The sequence below is a fragment of the Pan troglodytes genome, chromosome 15 (genome assembly GCF_028858775.2).
Source record: "Pan troglodytes isolate AG18354 chromosome 15, NHGRI_mPanTro3-v2.0_pri, whole genome shotgun sequence".
Classification (NCBI taxonomy): Eukaryota; Metazoa; Chordata; class Mammalia; order Primates; family Hominidae; genus Pan; species Pan troglodytes.
Genome location: NC_072413.2, coordinates 79149744 through 79174418, shown reverse-complemented (window position 1 = coordinate 79174418; position 24675 = coordinate 79149744). Strand labels below are relative to the sequence as shown.

Here is a 24675-nt window from a genome sequence, read left to right as displayed (position 1 = left end):
GCTTGGTACCTTAAAGAAGATTGATGGGACAAGAAGGAAAAAAAACTGCAGTACCTGTGAGATTTACTTAGAGCACCTTCTCTAGGGGAAAAAACCCAATTATATTGTTGTATTTAACTGCTTAAAATAATTTAGTAGGTTGGAGGCTAGGTTGGTCAGTCTTGTACCATTTTATAAAATGGGATTTAGCCTTACTAGATTTTTTAAATTTTGGTATATTATAAACACAAAGTTTCATACACTATTAAAATATGCTAGAGAGAAACAGTATTATATATGTATGTGGTTTTGATATTTTTTCTTTGTTTTTTTCAGAGTGCTGCTGCTACAGCTGCTACCTTAGCACTCCCTGCAGGTGTGACTCCTGTTCAGCAGATATTAACAAACTCAGGTAATTAGGAATGATGGAACCATTTTAAAATGTAATTCAGAAAATTGTACTATCTAGCCCTTAGGTTTTGTCTTCTTTGAAAGACAGAAAATACTAATATTTCTTTTACCATTTGGTTTAGGTTATTAAAATAACTTTATTTGAGGGCTGTAACACATACAACTGTAATCGTTGTTGAGGATACAGTAAAGAAGATGAAAATTGTACTTGAACCTTTGATCTGTGCATGATAACCCTATTATTGAAGTATGATTATATAAAAATGCTTACTTAGTTTTTTACTGAACACATTTAACATGCCAAGTGAGTATTAAACTTATTTGAACTTGTGATATCAAAGTAATTCCTAGAGCATATTAAGAGCAAATTTATTGTATGCTATTATTATACATAGTATCTCTTCATTGACAAAAGACCAATGTCTAGCTCATGTGTTTTGGCATATTGGTGCTTGAAAAATTTATTTACATGGATTTTAAGTGTTCCCTATAATCTTGATTATATAGTTATTATTTATTTTCTATTCTGTGTATGTTATTTTTGTTAATTTGTAAATTTGTGAAATTAGGGGCTTGTCTTGCTACATATTTTAATAAGATGTAATTTGCTTTTTAATCAATTCAAGATTCTGGGTTATCTAAAGGAACATATTGGGGGAATTTGATTCTGTGTGAATTGTATGACAATGATGATAACTGGTTCTGTGAACTTTTATTGCTTTTACCAATTTTGAAGCAAAGTTCTTTGGTGCTTTGTTTGGTTCAAGATATTAAATGAGCTATTAAGCTTTTGTTCCTTTAAAGCTTTAAAAATGAACAGCTCCCGAAGTGTCTGATCTTACTGCTTTCTTCACTCCTAAGGTTAGCAAAGATAATGTAAGCTTTAGTCAAGTCTCATAATCTGTTGTTAAAACCTTGTTGGAAATAGCTGAATGAGGATGTAAATATGAAGAATAAAACATTTTAAGGAATGTATTTGAACATGGCGAGAAGTCAGAGAAGGGCAGGATTATGCATACTGTGTATGAATGACAACCTTTAATAAAATTGTTAGTTTTCTTGATAATTTCTTGTGCCTTTGGTGGTATGAAATTAAATATGAATTCATTTCTTTTGAGATGGTCACTGCTAAAATGATAACTCGGAATGCATGCTTTTTGCTTTAGGCCAGCTTCTTCAGGTGGTCAGAGCAGCCAATGGTGCCCAATATATCTTTCAGCCTCAGCAGTCAGTGGTTCTACAACAACAGGTTATACCACAAATGCAGCCTGGTGGAGTACAAGCTCCTGTTATACAGCAGGTAAAATAATTTTCTATTATGATCAGTATGGGGTTCTGTTTTATTCTGTATGTATTCCCTGGGTAGTTTCCCTCTCCTTATATGCACAAAAGACTTTTTCAGTGCTACAGACCCAGTTGTTTCAAATTTCTCCTGTATACAGCTTAACTTAGATTCAGCATGTATTAAACATGTATTAAACAATTACTGTTGTCTCTGCCCATCCTTCATCATCCCCTCGAAGGTGGCAGCACTCTCCTTCCAGCTTCCTAAGCTGGTCATTCAGCCTTTATTCAATAAGCAGTTACTGAGTCTCGGGGTATTCACAAGGGTCAGGGGATTTAGGAGTGAATGACGCAGACATGACCCTAGTTTTATGATGCTTACTGGAAGTGGGTGTGTAGAATCCTCCCTTTTCCTTACCTCTAATATCCAAGGTATCAAGCCCTACCAATTCTTGTTAATAGTTTTTCTTTTCTTTTTTTTTTTTTTTCGAGACAGAGTCTTGCTCTTTCACCCAGGCTGGAGTGCAGTGGCGCGATCTCAGCTCACTGCAACCTCTGCTTGCTGGGTTCATGCCATTCTCCTGCCTCAGCCTCCCAAGTAGCTGGGACTACAGGCGCCCGCCACCACACTTGGCTAACTTTTGTATTTTTAGTAGAGACGGGGTTTCACTGTGTTAGCTAGGATGGTTTCTATCTCCTTACCTTGTGATCCACCCGCCTCGGCCTCCCAAAGTGCTGGGATTACAGGTGTGAGCCACTGCGCCCGGCCTTTTTTTTTTCTTTAACTGCAGTTTTGCCATGGTTTGCAGTCCCTTAATATGTTTGACACTGTTTTTTTCTCAGCCTCTTTTTTCATTTCCTTAGTTCATACTGTCCATGATTTGTCACTAAAATGCTGCATTGTCTTCTTAATGGTTTCTCTGCCTCTCATCTTTTGCCCTTCTAACCAACCTGGCTGATTTATAGTCATCCTTTTTTTTTTTTTTTTTTTTTTTTTTTTTTGAGACAGAGTCTCTCTCTGTCACCTAGGGTGGAGTGCAATGGCGCAATCTCAGCTCACTGCAACTTCCGCCTCCTGGGTTCAAGTGATTCTCCTGCCTCAGCCTCCTGAGTAGCTGGGATTAGTGGCACGCACCACTGTGCCCAGCTAATTTTTGTATTTTTAATAGAGACAGAGTTTCACCATGTCTAGGTTGGACTTGAACTCCTGACTTCAGGTGATCTGCCCGCTTTTGCCTCCCAAAGTGCTGGGATTATGGGCGTGAGCCACTGTGCCTGGCCTGTCTTTCTAAAAATCCTAAAACTTTTAACAGCTTTTCATTGCCTACTGAGAAGAGCCTAAACAACTCAACATGGTTTATAAAATCTTTTTGTGGATCTTGTTTCTTTGAACTCTCCAGGTTTATTTCTTGCCATGCTCCCAGTTATTTTCTTTAGCTGCATTTACATCAAAATAAACACTTGGATCTACTTGTGTTATATTCTTGTGCTGTGAGCACTAAAATGAAAGAGGAATGGTTATTTTCTTGAGGAACTTATGTACTTTATATGTTTATGTGTCTGTCTCTTTTTTAAATGTCAGTAAAATAGTATGATGATAGAGACAAGATCAGAGCAGTACTATTAATCCAGTTTATTTACATCTTTCCAAAATTATGTACTGCTGTCACTTCTGGGTTTCACTTGATGTTACACTTCTCTTAAGAATGCCGTCTGGCAACTCCCTGCACTTCCCCCAAACAAATAGAAAAACCTGGCTAATCTCCTTAAAGCAGCGGTCCCCTAGCTTTTTGACACCAGGGACTGGTTTTTGCGGAAGACAATTTTTCCATGTACTGGGCAGCAGGGATGGTTTCGGGGTGAAACTTTTAATTCAGGTCATCAGGCATAAGGAGTGCACAACCTCCATCCTTGCATGTGCAGTTCACAGTAGGGTTCCTGCTCCTATGAGAATCTCATGCTGCTGCTGATCTGACAGGAAGCAGAGTTCAGGTGGTGATGCTGGCTCATCCACCACTCACCTCCTGCTGTGCAGCCCAGTTTCTAACAGGGGTTGGGGACCGCTGCCTTTAAGCACAAACAGAAACTACTTACTAATAATATAAGTAATATTTGATCATGCTTTGTCCCCTAAGTTGAATTTGGTACACTCTCTTGTGTTCCCATAACACTGCGTCATATTTGTACTACATCTTCTGTGTTTTTGAGTTGTTAGTGCTTTGTCTATTATACCATTTTTTTTGTCTTTTGTGTTGTTACACCATGTGTAAGCATTTTAAAGGAAATACTGTGTCTTATTTTTGCATTCCTTGAACCTAATGGCAAGTAACAAGCATCTAGTCCTCCTCCTTTATTGTAATACATATAGTTAATATTTGTTAGTATATATTTTTTCAAGTTGTGGCTTACTTTAGAATCCTAGATGCAGAACCTGGAAAGGAACTTCAGAAATCTGATCTGGTGGTTTTTAGAAAAATAATTAGCTTTTATCTCACACTGAGTCAGAATATTAGGGGTATGGCCAAGGTATCAGTACTTTTTAAGCTGCCAGGTGGTTCATATTTGCAGCCAGGATTGAGAACCATTGAGCCTAGTTTGACAGTGAAACAACAGAGGCCAAGAGGAGTTAAATGACTTGCGTCTGCTGTATTTATGTCTGACTTTAGACAAAAGTAGACCCAGGTTGGCCAGGCGTTGTGGCTCACGCCTGTAATCCCAGCACTTTGGGAGGCGGGCGGATCATGAGGTCGTGTGTTCGAGACCAGCCTGACCAACATGGTAAAACCCCGTCTCTGCTAAAAATAACAAAATTAGCCGGGCATGGTGGCACGCACCTGTAGTCCCAGCTACTCAGGAGGCTGAGGTGGGAGAATCGCTTGAACCCAGGAGGCAGGGGTTGCAGTGAGCCGAGATCACACCATTGCAGTCCAGCCTGGGTGACAGAACGAGACTCCATCTATAAAAAAAAAAAAAAGGTAGACCCAGGTTTTCAGATTCTCAGTCCAGTGTTCTTCATGTGAAGGCAGTGTATAACTTCTGTCCTGGTAGCTGGCATATACATAGTATGTGCTCAATAAATGAAGCAGTTATCTTTAGAAAATCCTTATTTTCTAGAAATTTGATAAAATAGAAATTTAATGGGTCACTAAACTAATTGCTTTTGTACTTTGGTAGTTTTTAACTGTGTATGAAATATGGCCATTCTGGTGAATCTTAAGCATTTGTTTCTATTTCTGTGTACCATACTTGATCCTCTTAACTAGTTACTGTTACGTGGTTTTCTTTTGCTTTAGGTGCTGGCTCCTCTTCCTGGAGGGATTTCACCACAGACAGGTGTCATCATCCAGCCTCAGCAAATCTTATTTACAGGAAATAAGACTCAAGTTATACCTACGACAGTGGCAGCACCTACACCAGCCCAAGCACAGATAACTACAACTGGCCAGCAGCAACCGCAGGCCCAGCCTGCTCAAACACAAGCTCCATTGGTCTTACAAGTTGATGGAACTGGGGATACATCATCTGAAGAAGATGAAGATGAAGAAGAAGACTATGATGATGATGAGGAGGAAGACAAAGAGAAAGATGGAGCTGAAGATGGGCAGGTGGAAGAAGTAAGTTTCTAGTAACATACTTAAAATAATCTACTTGATTATTTCCTTTTTTAGTTGGTACAAAACTGATAAATTATATCCTGTTTTTTTCAGAGACTGTTAGGTGCTGTACAACATAAGATTTTAAAGATAAAGTTAGATTGTTTTAACTTTAGTAAGGTTTTTATATTCTGGCTATATTTATCTTCATAAAATATAACTTTCATATAGCTGGTAATAAAAAATGTGTAACAAATTAAATTGTATTAATATGTGTAGTAAAGAGTACAGGTAATTCTAACTCTGGCTTACGCATTTATAATGTGGCTTAAACATAAGACATTGGTAGATAAATAGATGTGGTTAATCTTTTGCTTCAGTAATTTAAAAAGCGTGGCAACATTTGGGGAGAGAGCAAACTCAAGAACCAAATGTCACAAATTTATTAAATATTTAAAATCTTTTGGTCCATGTTCTATACCACTTCCTTAAAAACCTATGTACCCTTAATGTCTGTGTTCTTCTAGAAGCATATAAATATGCCTTTGTTTTCCTCACTATTTCAGCTTAGTTACTAGGCTCCAAAAACTATTTGTCCCACCACAATTTTCACTGTTAATTGCCTTCGTTAGCCTAAAATGCAGTCTTTTTGTTTCTTAGTACAAAGTTCTTCTAAATTATCTAAGTGATTTTTTTTCTGAAGAAAACATAGTTTATTATTGAATATTGAATAGACACAAATGAATAGAAATGTTTCAAGATAAAAATCATCCTGGTGCCCACCATCTAGTTAAAATAAAATTCCATTATTTAAAGTGCCTTAGATGCCTCTCTCTAATCCCATCATTCCTAGGCCATCAAAGTACCTTTGCTCATACATTTGTGTTGATTATTAATTGCTTTTATATTTTACCATATATATTTATATTCCTAAATAGCATATTGTTTAGTTTTGCATGTTTACAACGTAAATGAAGTAATTACGTATTCTTCTGCAAGTTGGTTTTTTTTCCCTTAAAATGATATTCCTGAGGTTTATCCAAGTTGTTGCATATAGCTATAATTATTTTCATTGCTGAATATACCATAATTTTATTTGTCAATTTTTCTAATCCAGTGGACATCAGGATTGTTTCTTGTTGTTTACTGTTACAAACAGTTATAAAATATTGTAGTGTATGTCTTCTGGGGACACAAATGCAAGAGGTTCTCTAAATTTTATACCGAACATTGAACTTCTGGCTCCTAAGTCATGCACATCTGCAACTTTATAATAAAATGCCAAATCACTTCTGCCATTCAGTACATAATTGTGCAGATGTCCATACCCCCTTATCAATACCTGATAGTGTCAGGCTTCCTGATTTTTGCTGGTCTGGTAGGTAGAAAATAGTATTTCATTTTGGTTTTAGTTTGCATTTCCTCACTTAGGAGTTTTAGCCTCTTTTTGTATATTTATTTGATATTTGTGTTTTGTATAGAAGTGCTTATTGAGGTCTCTTGCCCATTTCCTCCCCCTAAATTCTTCATAGTTTCAGTGCTACTCGAAGTAACATGTTTTTATTACCTTTTCCAGTTTATTGGTAGGATGGAAATATGTAGCGCTTTTAATATTCATCCTTGAACCAGCCACCGTCCTAATGTCTTTTGTTAGTCCTCATAATGTATCTGTAGATTCTTTTGTATCTTCTGTGTAGACTTTCACATCTTATATGAAGAATGGCAGTTTTTTGTGGCTCATTGGCTAAGCCTTCGGGAACAGTATTGATTAGAAATGGTGATAGCAGGCACTCTTCTCTTCTTCTTAAACTGAAAAGTAATCTTTTCCATGCTTCACTGTTAAGTTTAATGTTCGTTGTGGGTTTTCTTTTTTTTTTAATGGATATCTTCATCAGGTTAAGTAAATTCCCTTCTTTGCATTGCTTTGTTTTTTAAACTGTAAGTGAATGTTGCATTTAATTAAACACCTTTTCTGCAATGATTTGTACAATTTCTCATGTAATGTTATTTATAATAGAGTTCATTAATTGATTTTCTATTTGTAAACCAATCTTGTACTCCTGGGATAGCACAACTTGATCATTTTATATTTCTCTTTTTATAAATTGCTGAATTCATTTTGTTGAGGACTTTTTTGTAGATATTTATGATTGATAGATACTGTCTGTGATTTTCTGTTCTCATACTCTTCTTACAAGGTTTTCAGTTATGGTAGCTTTGTTAAATGAATTTGGGGACATGTTTCCTGTATTTTGAACTCTTTTTTTTTTTTCAAAGATTGTATTTAATTCTTCTGTTGATATTTATTAAAACATGCCACTACAGATACCTGGGTCTAGTAATCTCATGCCCTTCAAGTATTTTGTTTCTGTTTGAGACCGTTTTGATAAGTTATATTTTTCTAGGATTCTCTATATATTTATCTAAATTTTCAAGTTGATTAACATAAAGTTAATCATGATATTGTCTTTTTGATGCCAGAATCCTTTGTCATCTTCATTCCTAATATAATTATTGTGCCATCTTTTTTTTCCCTGTTCAGTCTTACCAGGGATGTGTTGATTTTATTAATGTTTTCAAAGAGTAAACTTTTAGCTTTATTCTCTCTAGTGTGTTTTCCCCATTCTATTCTTTTCTGACTTAACTGTTTTGTTTGTAGAGAATATGATCTGTGTGATGTGTGAATCTTTTGAAATTGCTTGAGACTTGCTTGATTTGGTCAGTTTTTGTATATGCTTTGAAAAGAATGTGTTTTCTGCACTTGTTTGGTATTTGTATGTGTCTGTTAGATTTATATTGTCAGTAGGTTTGCTCAGATGCTCTGTATGTATCCTTGATATTTTTTGTGTGCTTGATCCATTTTTTTTTTTGAGATGGAGTCTCGCTCTGTCACCCAAACTGGAGTGCAGTGGCACTATCTCTGCTCACTGCAGGCTCCGTCCCCCGGGTTTACGCCATTCTCCTGCCTCAGCCTCCTGAGTAGCTGGGACTAGAGGCGCCCGCCACCTCGCTCGGCTAATTTTTTGTATTTTTAGTAGAGATGGGGTTTCGCTGTGTTAGCCAGGATGGTCTCGATCTCCTGACCTCGTGATCCGCCCACCTTGGCCTCCCAAAGTGCTGGGATTATAGGCATGAGCCACCGCGCCTGGCCACTTGATCCATTTTTTACTACTGAGTGAGATATGTTCATGTTTCCTACTATGGTAGTTGATATATTTCTTCTTGTTTTTCTGCCATTTTTCCTTTTTGTATTTTGAGCCTCAAAACAGGTGCATGTAAGTTTAACATTCATTGTTTTTTCTCAGTGAGTTGAACCATTTATGATCATACAATGTCTTAAGTTATTGCTAGTAATTTTTTTTAACCATGAAGTCTGTTTGTATGATACTGTTAGAGCTGTACCAGCTTTGTTGTGGTTAGAATTTGCCTGGTACAGCTTTTTTCATTCTTTCACTTTTCAAACATTTTGGATCTGTAAACTTAATCTTTTTAAAATAGAATATTGCTATTTATGCTATTTGTTGCAAAACTTTAACATCAACCAAGACTATTCAGTAGGGACAGAATAGTCTTCAACAAATTATGCTTGGACAATTAGATATCCACACGCAAAAGAGTTAAGTTGGACCCCTACGGCATACCACATACAAAAATTAAAGTGGATTAGGGACCTACATCTAAGAGCTGAAATTATAAAACTCTTAGAAGAAAACATAGGGGTAAATCTCCATAGCTTTGGCAACAGTTTCTTTTTTTTTTTTCGAGACGGAGTCTCACACTATCGCCCAGGCTGGAGTGCAGTGGCGCGATCTCGGCTCACTGCAAGCTCCGCCTCCTGGGTTCACACCATTCTCCTGCCTCAGCCTCCCAAGTAGCTGGGACTACAGGTGCCCGCCACCATGCCCAGCTAATTTTTTGTATTTTTTTTTTTTTAGTAGAGACGGGGTTTCACTGTGTTAGCCAGGATAGTCTCGATCTCCTGACCTCATGATCTGCCCACCTCGGCCTCCCAAAGTACTGGGATTACAGGCGTGAGCCATTGTGCCCAGCCGCTTGCAACAGTTTTCTTAGACATGACACCCAGAGTACAAGCAATCAAAGAAAAAGTGGACTTTGTAGATTAAAAAGGTGGTTTTTGTTTTTGTTTTTGTTTGAGACAGAATCTCACTCTGTTGCCCAGACTGGAGTGCAGTGGCATGATCGTGGCTCACTGCAGCCTCAGCATCTTGACCTCCCGGGCTGGAGTGATCTTTCTGCCTCAGCCTCCTGAGTAGCTGGGAGAAAATATTTGCAAATCATGTATTTGATAAGGATCTACTATCCAGAATATATAAAGAACTCTTAAACAGCGTAACAACAAAAAGATAACGCAATTTAAAAACTGGCAAAGAACTTGAATAGACATTTCTCCAAAGAAGATACACAAATAGCTAACAAGCATATGAAAAGATGCTCAGCATCATTAGTCATTAGAGAAATGCAAATGAAAACCACAGTGAGATAACCACTTTACACCTTCTAGAATAGCTATACTCAAAAAAGAAAGAGAAAATAAATGCTGGTGAGGATTTGGAGAAATTGGAGCCCTTGTGCATTGTTGGTGGAAATGTAAAATGGTACAGCTGCTGTGGGAAACAGTTTGATAGTCCTCAAAAATTAAGTATAGAATTATCCATATGACCCAGCAGTTCCACTCTTAAATATATACACAAGAGAACTGAAAACATGTTTTTCAAAAAACTTGTATGTGACTGTTCATAGCAGCCCTATTTATGATATCCAAGTGGTATAAACCCAAATGTTCATCAGCTGATAACAGTGGAATATTATTTAGCCATAAGAAGAATGAAGTATTCGTATATGCTACAACATGGATGAACCTTGAAAACATGCTATGTGAAAGACATCAGCCACACAACGCCACATATTATATGATTCCATTTATATGAAATATCCAGAATAGGCAAATCCATACAGACAGCAGATTATAGATTGCCAGGGGACAGGGAGAATGGGGAGTGACAGCTTAATGGGTAAGAGTGATGAAATGTTCTGGAACTAGGTAGTGGTGAGTGTTATATACACTGTAAATGTTCATTGCACCTGAATTGTACATGTACAAATGCTAAAATAGTGAATGTTGTTAACTTGAATTTTACCTCAGAGATTTTTTTTTTTTTTGAGATGGAGTTTCACTCTGCTGCCCAGGCTGGAGTGCAGTGGTGCAATCTTGGCTTACTGCAGGCTCCGCCTTCTGGGTTCCCGCCATTCTCCTGCCTCAGCCTCCCGAGTAGCTGGGACTACAGGCACCTGCCACCATGCCCGGCTAATTTTTTTGTATTTTTAGTAGAGACAGGGTTTCACCGTGTTAGCCAGGATGGTCTCGATCTCCTGACCTCGTGATCTGCCTGCCTCAGCCTCCTAAAGTGCTGGAATTACAGGTGTGAGCCACCACGCCTGGTGTAGAAAATTTTTTTCATTTTACATTGATGATACCTATTTTAAATTAAAGAATATCTATACATACACACCTGTGTAAGTAGGTATAGGCCTAGACATAATAATTTTTTTTTGTTGTTCTTATTGTTGATATAGAGTCTCAGGTTGTTGTCCAGGCTGGAGTGCAATGGTGTGATCAAGGCTCATAGCTTCAACCACCTGGGTTCAAGTAATCCTCCCACCCTCATCCTCCTGAGTAGGTGGGACTATAGGCATATGCCACCATACCTCGCTAATTTTATTTTTTGTAGAGGTGGCATCTCACTGTATTTCCCTGGCTGGTCTCAAACTCCTGGCCTGAAGTGATTGTCCCGCCTAGGCCTCCCAAAGTGCTAGAATTAACAGGCATGAGCCACTGTGCCTGTCCATAATATAGTCTTGATTATTGTCTTCTCTACTTTTGTCTTCTCTTTCTGCATTTATTAGAAATCTCAGTTACATCTTCTATCTTCTGTCACAATTGAAGCGAAATTTAACATGGTTGTTTATTTTATGCTCTAGTTAGGTTTTATCTTGGCCCCTAACTCTCTTTAATGCTGAGATTTCCTACTTTCTGCCTTTAAGAAAAAAAAAAGTCTGAATCTTAATTCTGCTTCATACCTCTACCATAACCATCATCATGCTAAACATGCTGATTTGTATTTAGAGTCCAAGTTCTTTAATGTAAAGACAGCAAGGCAGACTGCTAGCCTATTGCATTGCTCTTCTTTTCTCCTCTAATTTCTCCACTGTTTTCTGTTTTATATGATTTGTAGTACATAGTGCCATTAGCTCTTTTGAACCTTCATATTAGGTCCTTTTCTAGGCATCTTAAACAGTTATTGTAGAGAATTATCATCTTGTACTGTTTTTAAAGAATAAAGAAAATAAAGATAGGCCGGGTGTGGTGGCTCACGCCTGTAATCCCAGCACTTTGGGAGGCCTAGGCAGGTGGATCACGAGGTCAAGAGATCAAGACCATCTTGGCCAACATTGTGAAACACCGTCTGTACTAAAAACACAAAAATCAGCTGGGTGTGGTGGCGCGTGCCAGTAGTGCCAGCTACTGGGGAGGCTGAGGCAGGAGAATTGCTCGAAGCCGGGAGGCAGAGGTTGCAGTGAGCCGAGATTGCACCAGCCTGGCTACAGAGCGAGACTGTGTCTCAAAAAAAGAAAGAAGAAAATAAAGATAAACATCTTTTCAGACTTAAAAATTACATAGCTTAGCTAATTTAATTATATTTAATTTCTTACATTTCAGTAATATTGGCAAACTGTTAACAGCTGATTTGACAATATTAAATTCATGGCGTACATATATGCATTTGGCATTTGGTTCTCAAAGAACATCAAGGTCATTATATATTTTTTTTTAGTGAATATTAAGGCCTTATAGTAATAAGAACTCTCCTTTTATTTGTAGGAGCCCCTCAATAGTGAAGATGATGTGAGTGATGAGGAAGGACAGGAACTCTTTGACACAGAAAATGTTGTTGTATGCCAATATGATAAGGTAAGGATGTCATCTTCAGATTACTGACGTTATTTGTGTTGTAATTTCTTCCCTACATTATTCTTTCTGCCTTATTGAAACATTTGGGCAGCTGATTCATGCCTCTTAAATTCATTATGAATAGTACGAAAACCCTGTTAGAGTTTTGTGGATTATTTTAATAGAATGAAAGATTAATTTCTTAGCTTTGTGTTTGAAAAATAAGTTATGAATGAAATGAAAAGAGCTACGATCTTCTTTTTCTATTTAGACAGTCTTTGAACTTGTAAGCAGAGTAAACAGCCACTTTGAGGTTGTCCTTTGTGGTAATAGCTAACTCAATGAGATAATTCTGTTTTCTATTTAGCCTCAACTATCTCAAAACTAGAAGGGTTCAATTGAATCTCTGTAACTGTTTTTATTATTAAGGAAAAGACTAAGGCAATGAACAGTGCTAAAAACAAACATAAGTTTTTACTGAAAATTATTTAACTTTGCTGTAGTTTGCTAACATTAAGGAATTTTTAAACCAGATACCGTGAAAACTAGCCATTGATTCCTTATTTTCTTAATTCCTAGACAGGGTGCTTCTTTCCAAGTATTTTTGTTACATTTATTTGTATTATTTCTGAGATTTTTGTTTTCAAGACATTTAAATTGTAATACAGTTTTTTTATTACAATCATTAAATTTATAATGCATGCAAATATTACGTTGCATTTATAATTTTAGTAGAGATCTTTACCAAATGCTGAAAATTGTAACAAAAGCTTATTTATTCAACATTTATAGAGTGCAGAAATTTACCAGACACTATTCTAGGCCCTGGCGATGTAGTTATGAACATGTAAAATTCATGGCTTGCATGAAGTTTCCTTTATAGATGAAGAAAATCTTAATTCTGTTGCTTTTATGGAAATGAATGTGATAAGTAGCCGTGCTTACTTCAAACAGATCTATAGGGAGAATGCCAATACTATGGATCTTATTTACTAATAAAAAGGTGGAGTTAAGCTAGTTTTACCAGTGAAGTTATAGAATGACGACAGTAAGGTCATTGAGAGTTTCACAGCATTCATTTTTGTGCATTATGACTTCTGAGAGACTATTCTTAAAACCATATACCATGTGCAGTATAATAAATGTAATTTCCTGTTAGATACACATAGAGCAAGACTATGAGGTTAAAACAAAAGATACCATTAAATCTTTATTGTTAGGAAGTCTCAGAGGATCTCCTTGCAACCAAATTATCCAGAACACAATTTCATGATGAGATGTCAGATTTATCAGGCAAGCGAGGACCTTTGTTTTAGCCTGACTGAAGAATATACTTTTAAGTGTCTTCCTACTTTAAGACAATGGTTGTATTCTCCTTTGGCACAAACTGTACTCATAATATTTTAAATGTTAAAATTGGTTTGTTTTGCTCCCAGAGACATTACTTTACTGTTTTAAATTAGTAAGTGGGAAATAGCTCTAAACGGTGTGCTGAATGATAAATAATTTTAAAATTTGCAGAGGTCTAATTTTGAGAATCAAATGAATTGCTCTGAAGATTGGAGGGGGGTGGTAGCTTGATGTCTTTAGCCAATAGTAAAGAACAGCAGTTTTCTTTGACTGCGCAAAATGAGGTTGGATATTGTTTGAGCCAACTTGAATTTCAGGAATGTAGTTTTGAAGCCTTAACTTTAGAATGTCAACAATGAGTCAATTTTAGAAGAGATCATAGAACGACTAATAAAGCTTGTATTGCCAATCAAATCAGAATCTTAGTTAAATGCTAATAATATGGTAGAGTTCTTGCTTACGTGTGGGTGGATAAGGGCTGATACAGCATTTAGCGAAAATAGCATCAGGTGTAGGTAAACTTGCTTTAACACATTTTTAATTAGGAAATTTAAGAGGGCTTTCTCCTGGCTTTAAGAACATTCCTTCATGAAGGGCTTAGGGCCGGTAAATAGATTGCTTTTTAGTTGTGACTTTGTACTTCTATTAATATAAAAATATTTACCATTTATTACCCAACATGACTTCAGTGTTGACTGTGTGGATTAGTTGGCCCATGAAACTTTCGTACATTTATTTTTTGCAAATTGTCCTGTCCTATGACAGAATGCAGTCAGTTTCTTTACTTGTCTATAGAATCTCTTATTTCCTGGCTACTCATCACTTTCTTGTTTTTGTCTAGCTAAGCCCACTGTCTTTCTGGTTGCAGTCACTTGGTTCATGCTGGAAATACATTTGTATACACGTTTGTAGAATAAATAATACTTTATAGGAAATCAAAGAAAAGGGGAGACAGCTCTTTTCATGTGCAACAAATACTGTTTATGATGTCCCTTGGCACTATTCTTGGAGCTTGAGATACACTAATGATCAAAACAGAACAGTCCCTGCCATTGGGAAGCTTACTCCAATCAGGGGAGATAGATTCTAAAACATAATAAATTAGGATTTATTTATTTATTTAAAACATAATAAAATATTTATATGTTAGAAGCTGATAGTCGGTATGGAAAAATAAGGAGCAGGAAAAGAGGACAGGTTTGGTTTCAGTTTTAAATAGGATAGTCATAGTAGGTCTTTGGAGAAAATGACATTTTAGCAAAGACTTGGAAAGAGTTAGCCCTGTCATCTGGTGGCAGAGTCTGTTGTATGTGAGGAACAGCAAGGAGGCCTGTGTGGCTAGACTGGAGTGAGGGAAGAGGAGAGTACAGTAGTAGGTAGAGAGGTAAGGGAAGGCAGATGGTAAGGATTTTGTAAGGACATGGCTCTTACTCTTAAGTGAATCAGAAAGTTATTGGAAGGTTTCAGTGAGACAAATGGTACGAACTGATTTAAATTTTGAAAGGATTACTTTGCTTTCTTTGTAGAGAGCATAATATGAGGAGGAAGCAGAGGTTGCTGAAACAAGACTATTTAGGGGGATATTATAATAATTCAAATGGGAGATAATGATGACTAGGCCTATGGTGATGGTATTAAAGTTGGTGAGAAGTAGTTGGATTTTGGATTTGTTTTGAAGGAAGAATGTTAACAGCATTTCCTGACTCTGAGATTTGTGGTAGAAAAGAAAAAGGAATCAAGAATGACTCTTGAGATTTTTTGATGAGGATTCTGAAAGAAGGATGGTGATACCATCAGTTCAGATGAGGAAAAGCTGCATGTGGAGCTGGTTGGACATGCCAAGTCTGGTATGTCCGTTAGACATTCAAGTCATCAATCTTAAGATGCTACATTTAGCATTTATGTAGTGTATTTAGACCAGAGATATAATTAGTTCTTAATCCAACAGTCTCTACCCTACCTGCTGTTTTACCTTTATTGTGCTTTGTTTTGCTTTAATAAGTAAGAAAAGTTTGAATCCAGAAGAAGAACATGAGAGTAGTTTCCAAATAAGATGAAGGTTGTTTGATTGAGTGATTTTTTTTTTTAAGTCTCAAAAAGCAGAGCTAGGATCAATAAATGGAAGTTGGAGAAGCAGATTTCCGTAAGGGTAAACTCTGAAAGATTTTACAAGAGAGCTGTTCCAAAAAGGAATAACTTAATTTGAAATTCTTTGCTCACTGTTTCTAATCGTATTTAAGCAGACACTGCACAACCATTTGCCAGGAATATGTCATAAAGAATGTTTGCACTGGGAGGTTAGGCCATGGAATTTTAGGAATGAGATCTCAGAAAATATCTGTACCTGGCCGGGTGCAGTGGCTCACGCCCGTAATCCCAGCACTTTGGGAGGCCGAGCTGGGGGATCACCTGAGGTCAAGAGTTCAAGACCAGCCTGGCCAGCCTGGTGAAACCCATCTCTACAAAAATACAAAAATTAGCCGGGCGTGATGGTGAGTGCCTGTAATCCCAGCTACTCAGGAGGCTGAGGCAGGAGAATCACTTGAATCTGGGAGGGGGAGGTTGCAGTGAGCCAACATCGTGCCATTGCACTCCAGCCTGGATAACAGAGTGAGACTCTGTCTCAAAGAAAAAAAAGAAAAAGAAAATATCTGTACCTGTTGAGCATTTCCGCATTATTATATGAAACAGACTGATTTAGTAAAAGCGTACTGGACCAAGACTTGAAAATCATGATTATCACTTAGTAGCAGTATACACTTGGTCAAACCATTGAACCCTATCCAATCTGTCATTTCTTCTGAAAATGAAAGCCTGAACTAGTTGATTTTTTTTTTTTTTTTTTTTTTTAGGTACCTTTAGATCATAGAATAGGGAGAACCATGGGGCCTTCTTTGCAGAAGATGTGGAACTTGAACATTAAATAATTAGTGTGACTTACTGGGAAAAGGAAGAAAGGTCACTTCAGTTCATTAAGTTTTACAACTCCTCTCCCCCACCAAATCCATGGAATTACAAACAACTAAGGACTATAAGTGAAGGCAAAGATGGGAGTGCCCAGAGCCTACCCTTCAGCTCTTTTTGTTTAACTGTGGATGTACATAGTTTTTGAAATCTGCTGTAAGTGACTGGATGATTAGCATCCTTTAGATGTATTTTTAAAATACTGCTATGTATAAGGTTCCATGGTAGTTAGGTCTTGAGAACTCTATAAGGAGTTTTATTTTGGTAGAAGAAATGAGTCCATAATTGTATTACTTACAAATAATGTAAGAAATGTCAATGAAAATACCATTGGGAATTTAACAGTGGAAAAGAATAGTTTTAGCTGGTAAGATTTGGGAAAGCTTTGTGGAGGATAGTCTTTTTGAGGTAGACCTTGAAAATATATATGCAAACCTGGTAGAGAGATAAGACATTTTGTAAAGAAATATTTTTTAACTACTTTAATGAACACAAGTACTAAAAGCTATAAAATAGTACTAATTACAGATAAATTTGTTTTTAGACCCACCTAGTGAGTGAGTTTTGTGTGTGGTTTTTTTTTTTTTTGGTTGTTCTTTTTGGTGAAATTAAACTTTATTAAGAAACCAATTTTTAGGCCAGGTGCTGTGACTCACGCTTGTAATCCCAACACTTTGGGAGGCTGAGACAGAAGGATCACGTGAGGCCAGGAGCTCGAGCCCAGCCTGCACAACATAGGAGACCCTTCTTCTACAAAAACAAACCAATTTGCAAATACAATACTGTAAATACTGTTTTGTGGGGGGGTGTGTGTGTACGTGTGTGTGTGTATGGGTTTTTTGTTACTTGTTTTCTCTGTTTTCTGATTGTATCTCTCAATTTTTAAAATGTTGTTTTTGTTTAGATACACAGAAGTAAAAACAAATGGAAATTTCATCTCAAGGATGGCATTATGAATCTTAATGGAAGAGATTATATATTTTCCAAAGCCATTGGAGATGCAGAATGGTGAAGAGTTGCTTTTTTTCTTTTATAAATAAAAGAAACTTAAAAAAAAATGTAAAGCGGACAGTTTGAAACTTGGGGCATATGCCAACCAAAACTTCATTTCTGCATGTCAGAAAAGCGCAGTAGAAGCAAAGCTACTGGAACAAAGATAGACCTTGACAACATAGACACTACTTACTGGCAAGCCATGGAACTGTAGCACCTGGGGTTGTTGGGTGGGAGGGTTGGGGTTTTGTGTAGGAAAACCATAATTGTTGATTTTAAATACAGGTACCTGCCACTGGTAATTAGCATGTAAAGCTTTGTCTATATTCCTTCCTCCAACTTGGGTTCAATCAGAAGATACTTGTTGGAATGAACTGAAGAAACTTCCCTTTTGATAGATTGAACTGAAACTGCTTATTGTATGTGGTTATATTTGGTAAAAGTTGCGTGTGAGCTTTTTACAAAAGGGTAAGAATTGTGTTGAATTTTAATTCACTTGTATAAGAAAACAATTTAAAACTCTCATAATAGGTCTTAAATATTTTTACTTGCTATTCTCCCTCAGTGATATATACCTCTTCCTTTCCAGCTTTATGAAACATCTATTTAAGATTTAAAGTTATCAGTGATCATAGTTTGGAGATAAAATTTGACCCAGGAATGAATATTTATTTTAATTAGGTTTTCATACTTATTAAATGTAATTAAAGACTTGGGTCTTGTCTGAGTTCAGTGGAATTGAAACCACAACTTTAATTTCCTTACAGAAAAACTTAATTTGTTTCTTTTAGTGCCACACCTTAAAAAGAAACCCCAAACTAGCTCCTCAGGAATATAGTTTTATTTTGCAAGCATACCATCTAGCTGAAATTGTATACACATGAATATATGTAGACTTTTCCTGTTGGGCTGAAGTGTGTGCTTATAAATGTGTTTAGTTTTTAAGCTAAACATTCAGTTAACAGTCTGTGCATTGATTAGCATAGGGCAGGTGGTGAGGACCTGGATTTTTATTAAACAATTTAGTAATTATAAAAGTTTCTTGTGTTTACTAGTAAAGAATTTTAAAAATCTATTATTCTAATTCAACAAGTTTTTAAAATCAACTTTGTAATTTGAGGGGAAAATTTGGGGGGAAGAGGTGGGTGGGCCACTAAGTTACCTCTCTTTCATTTGGTGGCCCTTCCAGGCCATTGAAAATAAAGACGTTGGCTCCAGTTTGCACATTGGGAAGAAAGCATAGAAATTTGACTTGTATATTAAAAATAATAGAAATGTAATATGTATGTTAAGAATGCATAGGTCTGTATTCTGTAAGGGGCTCTGAAGAACAATATGGCACTGCTGTGTTCAGTGTGAATTCGCTGCCTGGGAGAACTGCAGGAATGCTTGTCTTCACCATTGTGTTCTTACAACGAATTCAACTTTCCATGGTTTATCTTGACAAAATTTACATGTGTTTAGGTTACTTGTATATTGATATATTTTTTTAATCTTCAGTTTTTGTCTTCCTTTTGCCTTTGCGTTTTCAGAAGTAACACACAAACACTTTTTAAAGTACATTACAGAGAAGAAAACTGTGAGCTATTATATAGTGTTTCTTTTTTAACACAAATCTTTTAACTTTAAAATAAGGCAAAAAATTTTTTTTCTACTTCCCACCCAGCTTACCACCTTGATCTCTTTAACTTATGTTCTAAACTTTGGTGTTAATGGTGGTGTCTAGCATGCTAGTAGTTAGATTTTATTTAGATGCCATAACTGGTAATACAGCTTTTATTTTGACTATATTAATTTAGCTTTTTGAGGGGAAGTTTGTTTATTCTGCGACTCTCAAAGCACACAGAGATTTTAAAATATATATTATTATTAATAAGACTGAGAGAAGAGGAAATGGGAGGGAGTAACATCACAGAAGTGCTGTTGTTCAACTGTTCTTCAATATAGTTGCTAGTAGGTTTGTATTTACTCAGTAAGGAAGTCAGTGACCTGAACTACCTATAAAAATTCAGCAGTGCTGCAGCGTTGCTTAAGTGAAACCCTTTGGCTATCTAGTAGTTTTTATGCTACTGAAACTTGGATTACTGTATGATATTCAGCTTGTCTTGGGCCCTTTATGTAGACAAACATTCATATTCATAGTAGTGTTGTATACTGGCCTGTTTTTATAACTTTATTTTTCAAATATTAACAACCACTGCTTTCAGAGTGGTTATTTTGTTATTTTTGAAGCAGGAAATAACCATTTGTATTTGCACCTGCGTATTGCATATGAATTATGGTATACTTGGCAAATGCTTTTCTTTTACCTGTGAAAATTCTGAAAGCTGGTCCAAGCTACATTGCATACCAAATTGTGCTCTTATATGTTATTTGCATCATGTCCTTTTTAATCAAATAGCATGTTTTAGTTTTATTATAGTAGCTTTTGCTGTAAGAATGTCACTTGCTTATCTTTTATTGTACTTGAATTCTTAATCATGCTTTTAACATTGTATTTAACAAATCATTTCGTATTAGGTTCCATTAAAATGTCATTCCTTTGAAAAGGCAAGGGATTTCCACTTTCAGAATTTGAAAATGAAAGTAGCATGTTTATCTAAAGGCAGAAAATAGTTCAGACTTGGTATTATGAAAATAAGTAATGGTTTCTGGAGAGGATTTGTTTAGATTTGCACAGATGGCGATGGCACCTTTTACTTAAATTAACATTAATCAACAGTGCTAAGGAAAATTTACACAAAATTACAAGATAAAACATGGAAATGTGTGCCTTTCAGTATACAAACTCTTGCTTGGTGGCCATTTGGGTAATCAGACCATTTGAATGCCTGAGAGCATGTTTAATTTCTGTGGAGTGCCACATATGGCTAAAACAACTCTTTAATGTGCAATTAATTTCTAGAGTAAAATGTCTGTTATGTGAGGGGGATCTTTATATTGGGCTTTTCTATTTTTTAAATGTTCACATTTCTTTCTGTTAATTAAAATGCCATCATAATGTCACATTTACACTGTTGCCTCTTTTAAAAGCAAAGCCACTTTCTTGTTCTAAGATTACATCAAGACTTGAGCAGTGTGTAGTAATTAAAATGTGTGCTTAATGAGCATAATAGATTCTGGTTTTAGGAAATAACATATAGCTTTTATATGAATATTTTCTTTTGCTATAATGAAAATCAAAGATTTTTTTTTTCCTGGCTTTTATGGAGGAATGAAAAGAGTTGTCTCCCTCTAAGAGTAATTTTTGATTCTCATAGCAATAATGTCACCATTCTTATCAGAGGGTAAATACCCCTTGTATAGGAAAACAGACATAATTTCCTCTTGGGAGTTCTCTTTATGACTTAGCATTTTCTTCTACTTGAGAAAATTCCTGTTTTTCCGATTATTTCATCTTGAACTTTTTTTTAAAGCTTTTGTGCAATGTAATAGTTTGTTGATCCATCTTTGTACATTTTCATTTTATTGCATGTCTTTCTCTCACCTACCTGTCAGAATCAGCTATAGCAGATTTTGAATTCTTTAGTTAAAAAATAGTTGCTTTACTTGTTTCCTCATGAGTTTGTTAAATAGCTTTGCATTTTAGTCCTCTATTATGCTATGAAAATTATTACGAAGTTTATATTGTTCCCTTTTTAAGCCTGCCTTACTCTTGTCTTTTGTCATTGTCTATGGTTTAATGAAGAACACACCAAACTAACATTTTTGTTTATTTTGAGGAACAAAAAAACTTTTTCTCTTCTCTTTTAAGGGAAGTTACTACACATTGAGTTAGTAACTACTCTTTCAGTCAAGGTTCCTTAATCAGTCCAGTCTACATCAGGACTATGACTTGGGGGGCGGGGCTAATCCTTTTTGCTGTTCTGAGCTACTATTGTCAACTGCTGTTGTACATACTGTTATGTGTAATGGCGTAAATATATTTATTATGTTTGTAAAATTCATTGCAGATCAAGGTTGCTCTTCTGTGATATATGGGATATTATGTTTTAAAGACCATCTTGGAATACAATTAGAGAACTTAGTATTTTGATGTACTAAGACCTATTTTAAGTTTAATATTCTACTTTGCAAAAACTTTAATTAAAGATGTTATTTAAAAAAAATGTTGCTTGCTTTGCTTACTAGTATATGGCATTGTTATAGATAATTGATTAAAATACAATTTAGAAAGGAAAATGCTTTACATTGTTAATGAGAATTCCATTTAACAACAACAAAAAGATGCTAAATTCTGTACCTTAAAGATAAGTAGATTGAGATGTCAATTTGAATTAGTAAACTGTGTTACAAATTATTAATACTAGCTTTTAAAAAGTTGTATTTTCCAGGCACACAGGAGTTTAGGTTGGGCGAATTCACACTAACAAATTATAACTAAAAATTGGTATAATTAACATTGTTTTTCAAAATAAAGATTACTCCTTGTGAAATATTAATAATTAACATATTGTATTAAATAAGTATTTCTACTCCAAAGTATAGATTACTTAGGATAAAAACATTGTTATTTCTCTGTTTAGTCAAACCACTTCCTCTTAGTTCAGAGGTTATAAATAATTGCATATTAGGAGAATTGGATTACTGAGGTTTGTATTGCGTATTGAATATATTTTGTGTTATTTTAGAAGATAATAATTAGCAGGTATTTTAATTTTATAGTTAATTCAGCTGAATCATTAAGAAGCTCGCCTTTTTGTATTTTTTTATCCTGTTAACAGACTATCTAGAAAACATGCAAATTTTAACTATTAACATAATCATAATAAAGATATCTTATTTATTGCCAGCAAATCTTGTATTTTGCAGTTTAATTCAAGCCCCTACTTTGATTAAGCTTAAGCTTTTGGCTTTTGTTTCTCCAGCTGTAAAATGACAAGATTTTGAGGATGAAATGAGGTGTGATGCATGTAAAGCTCTTAGGCTGGTGCCTGGTACACAGCACTCAGATGTCACAATTATATGCTTAATTTCATACTTATTTGCATAATTTAAAATTATTCGTGAACCGGAAAAAATTAATGGTCAAAAATAGCAAAAACAAATTGAGAGCCAGTGAAAGAGTTCATTATAACCAAACAATCCTGGGAGGGTAAGTTGGTGAAACAATGCATCTGGCTACAGCAGAAAGTGTCAGAGGGAAGAAAATTGAGTGCTGGGTATGGGAGAGGGATAATCAAACAGTGGGAGGGCCTTTAAGCTCCCTCTCTCCCCCCGCCAAAAAAATCCTAAATTATATGTCTAAATAAGTTGAATTTTCTCAAAGCTAAAACTATGATAGAACTATCATTTTAAAAATGGACTTTTCCAAATATGAATGGAGTCTGTCCAGTTCATTTAAGGAGCAAAACAGAGTTGTCAAACATTGAAGATACGGATACATCACTCTGATTCTCACAATGTCTCCTCCACTTTGAAAAAGAGTACATTGACTTCTCTGTGTTGACAGAACCTCCATGCTAATGATGCATAGGTTAGGGTGGCATTGCTGAGTGGGGCAAATAGGGCCAGGAAAACTAAAGTTCACCCAGGTTAGTTGCAAGAGATGAAGAGAGTAAAGCTTTTTTTGTTTTTAGAGACAAGAGTCTCGCTCTGTTGCCCAGGCTGGAGTGCAGCGGCACCATCTCAGCTCACTGCAAGCTCCGCCCCCCGGGTTCACACCATTCTTCCGGCTCAGCCTCCCACGTTAACTGGGACTACAGGTTCCCGCCACCACGCCTTCCTAATTTTGTTTTTGTATTTTTAGTAGAGACGGGGTTTCATCATGTTAGGATGGTCTCGATCTCCTGACCTCATGATCCACCCGCGTTGGCCTCCCAAAGTGCTAGGATTACAGGCGTGAGCCACTGCGCCTGGCTGAGAGTAAAGCTCTTTAGAGCTGTTTACTTTCAGCAGGGATGTACAAGGGACATTTGTTGTTTTGGCTTCTCAGTGTCAGAATACCCTTCCTATTTTGCTTCATGCCAAGAAGAATGGAGGGTAATATATACCTCTTTATGGAAGTAAAATAGCAAGTAAGAAGTCACCTGTCACTGGATCCAGAAACAGGGACCAAAATCTGAGGTGGTCAGACTGATGTTTACACTCAGGACTTTGAGTCTTAAGAGCATGAAACAAAGTTGCAGAATCAGTCAGAGGTCCTATATATGTTCAGGTCTGGTGGTGTGATATTGACTGGGGCAAGAGTGCTATTGGCAACCTCCTAAGCAGACTTTGGCTGCAAACTACTGTACCCTTCCAATCCCTTTTCTGCTTAAAATAAGTCTGTTTCTGTTGTTTGCAACCAAGAAAGAAAAGCATTATTCATGCAAAGTGTGTCTTAAGATATCACCTTCCCCTTGTAGGAGTCTTTTGCCTTCCCAATTAGCCCCTTCTTCCCATTAGACATTCAATATCCTATTCAAAAATCTTCAGTGAATTACCAAAATAGCAATACTTGTAATACCAGCATCACAATTGTGGTTGGCTGATTATCTTCGAACATAAAGGAGTTTGTTACATTTAAGCCCATTATATTTTGTGTCATTCATGTATTCCGCAAATACTTGAATACCTACTATGTGTACCATGACAACTAAACCCATATTCAAACTCCCTACAGTCTTGATGAAGTGACTGATTGGTAGAATTGGCAGAGTCCCTTCAAGATTCTTCATCCCTTGCATAGCATCTCTCTCTGGGGGCCAATCGGCCTCAGTGGATGAGGCCACTGGAGGTCCATTTGTAGGAGTTGAAAGAGCACAGAGACTCCAAAGTCCTTGACATCTTCCGGAACTTGTTCTAGCACAAATCTGCTCTGATCAACTTTCCAAGACTTCCTCTCCTTCTTGGTGTGAAATGTGTAAGGACCCTGTGCTCTATCTTGAGATGGCACTCAGCTTTTAAGTTCTATGTTATAAAGAGGGTGTGTGATATATATACTTAGTGTTATTTTCATGTTCTTAAAGCCTCCTTTTTGACATGCTCCATGTGTTCTGGAGCCTTTCCATAGAATTCGTCTCCCACAACCAAGAGTTCCTGTTCTCAGGGAGGGTATTAAAGGTAGAAGAAGGACACTGAAAGATTTTACAGACACAGCTTTTGTGGAGCAGAGAGAAGTGTTTGGAAATACTGGTTTTGAAGTATGCA

The 24675-nt window shown here is 36.3% G+C and overlaps 1 protein-coding gene across 7 annotated transcripts in view; it reads left to right on the top strand.

Annotated features, from left to right (window-relative positions):
• GTF2A1 (general transcription factor IIA subunit 1) overlaps positions 1-21653 on the top strand; it is a 45368-nt gene extending 23715 nt beyond the window's left edge. For 6 of the 7 annotated variants that reach the window (XM_024348825.3, XM_024348826.3, XM_016926520.4 and 3 more), the window contains 5 exons: positions 316-391; positions 1557-1690; positions 4968-5288; positions 12169-12258; positions 17456-21653. In XM_024348825.3, the coding sequence (XP_024204593.1) occupies positions 316-391; positions 1557-1690; positions 4968-5288; positions 12169-12258; positions 17456-17563 (729 nt within the window). In that variant the 3' untranslated portion in view covers positions 17564-21653. Of the gene's footprint in view, positions 1-315; positions 392-1556; positions 1691-4967; positions 5289-12168; positions 12259-16439; positions 16708-17455 lie in introns of all 7 variants that reach the window. The other variant, XR_008539060.2, reaches the window with a different exon arrangement.
• The last annotated feature ends 3022 nt before the right edge of the window (positions 21654-24675 follow it).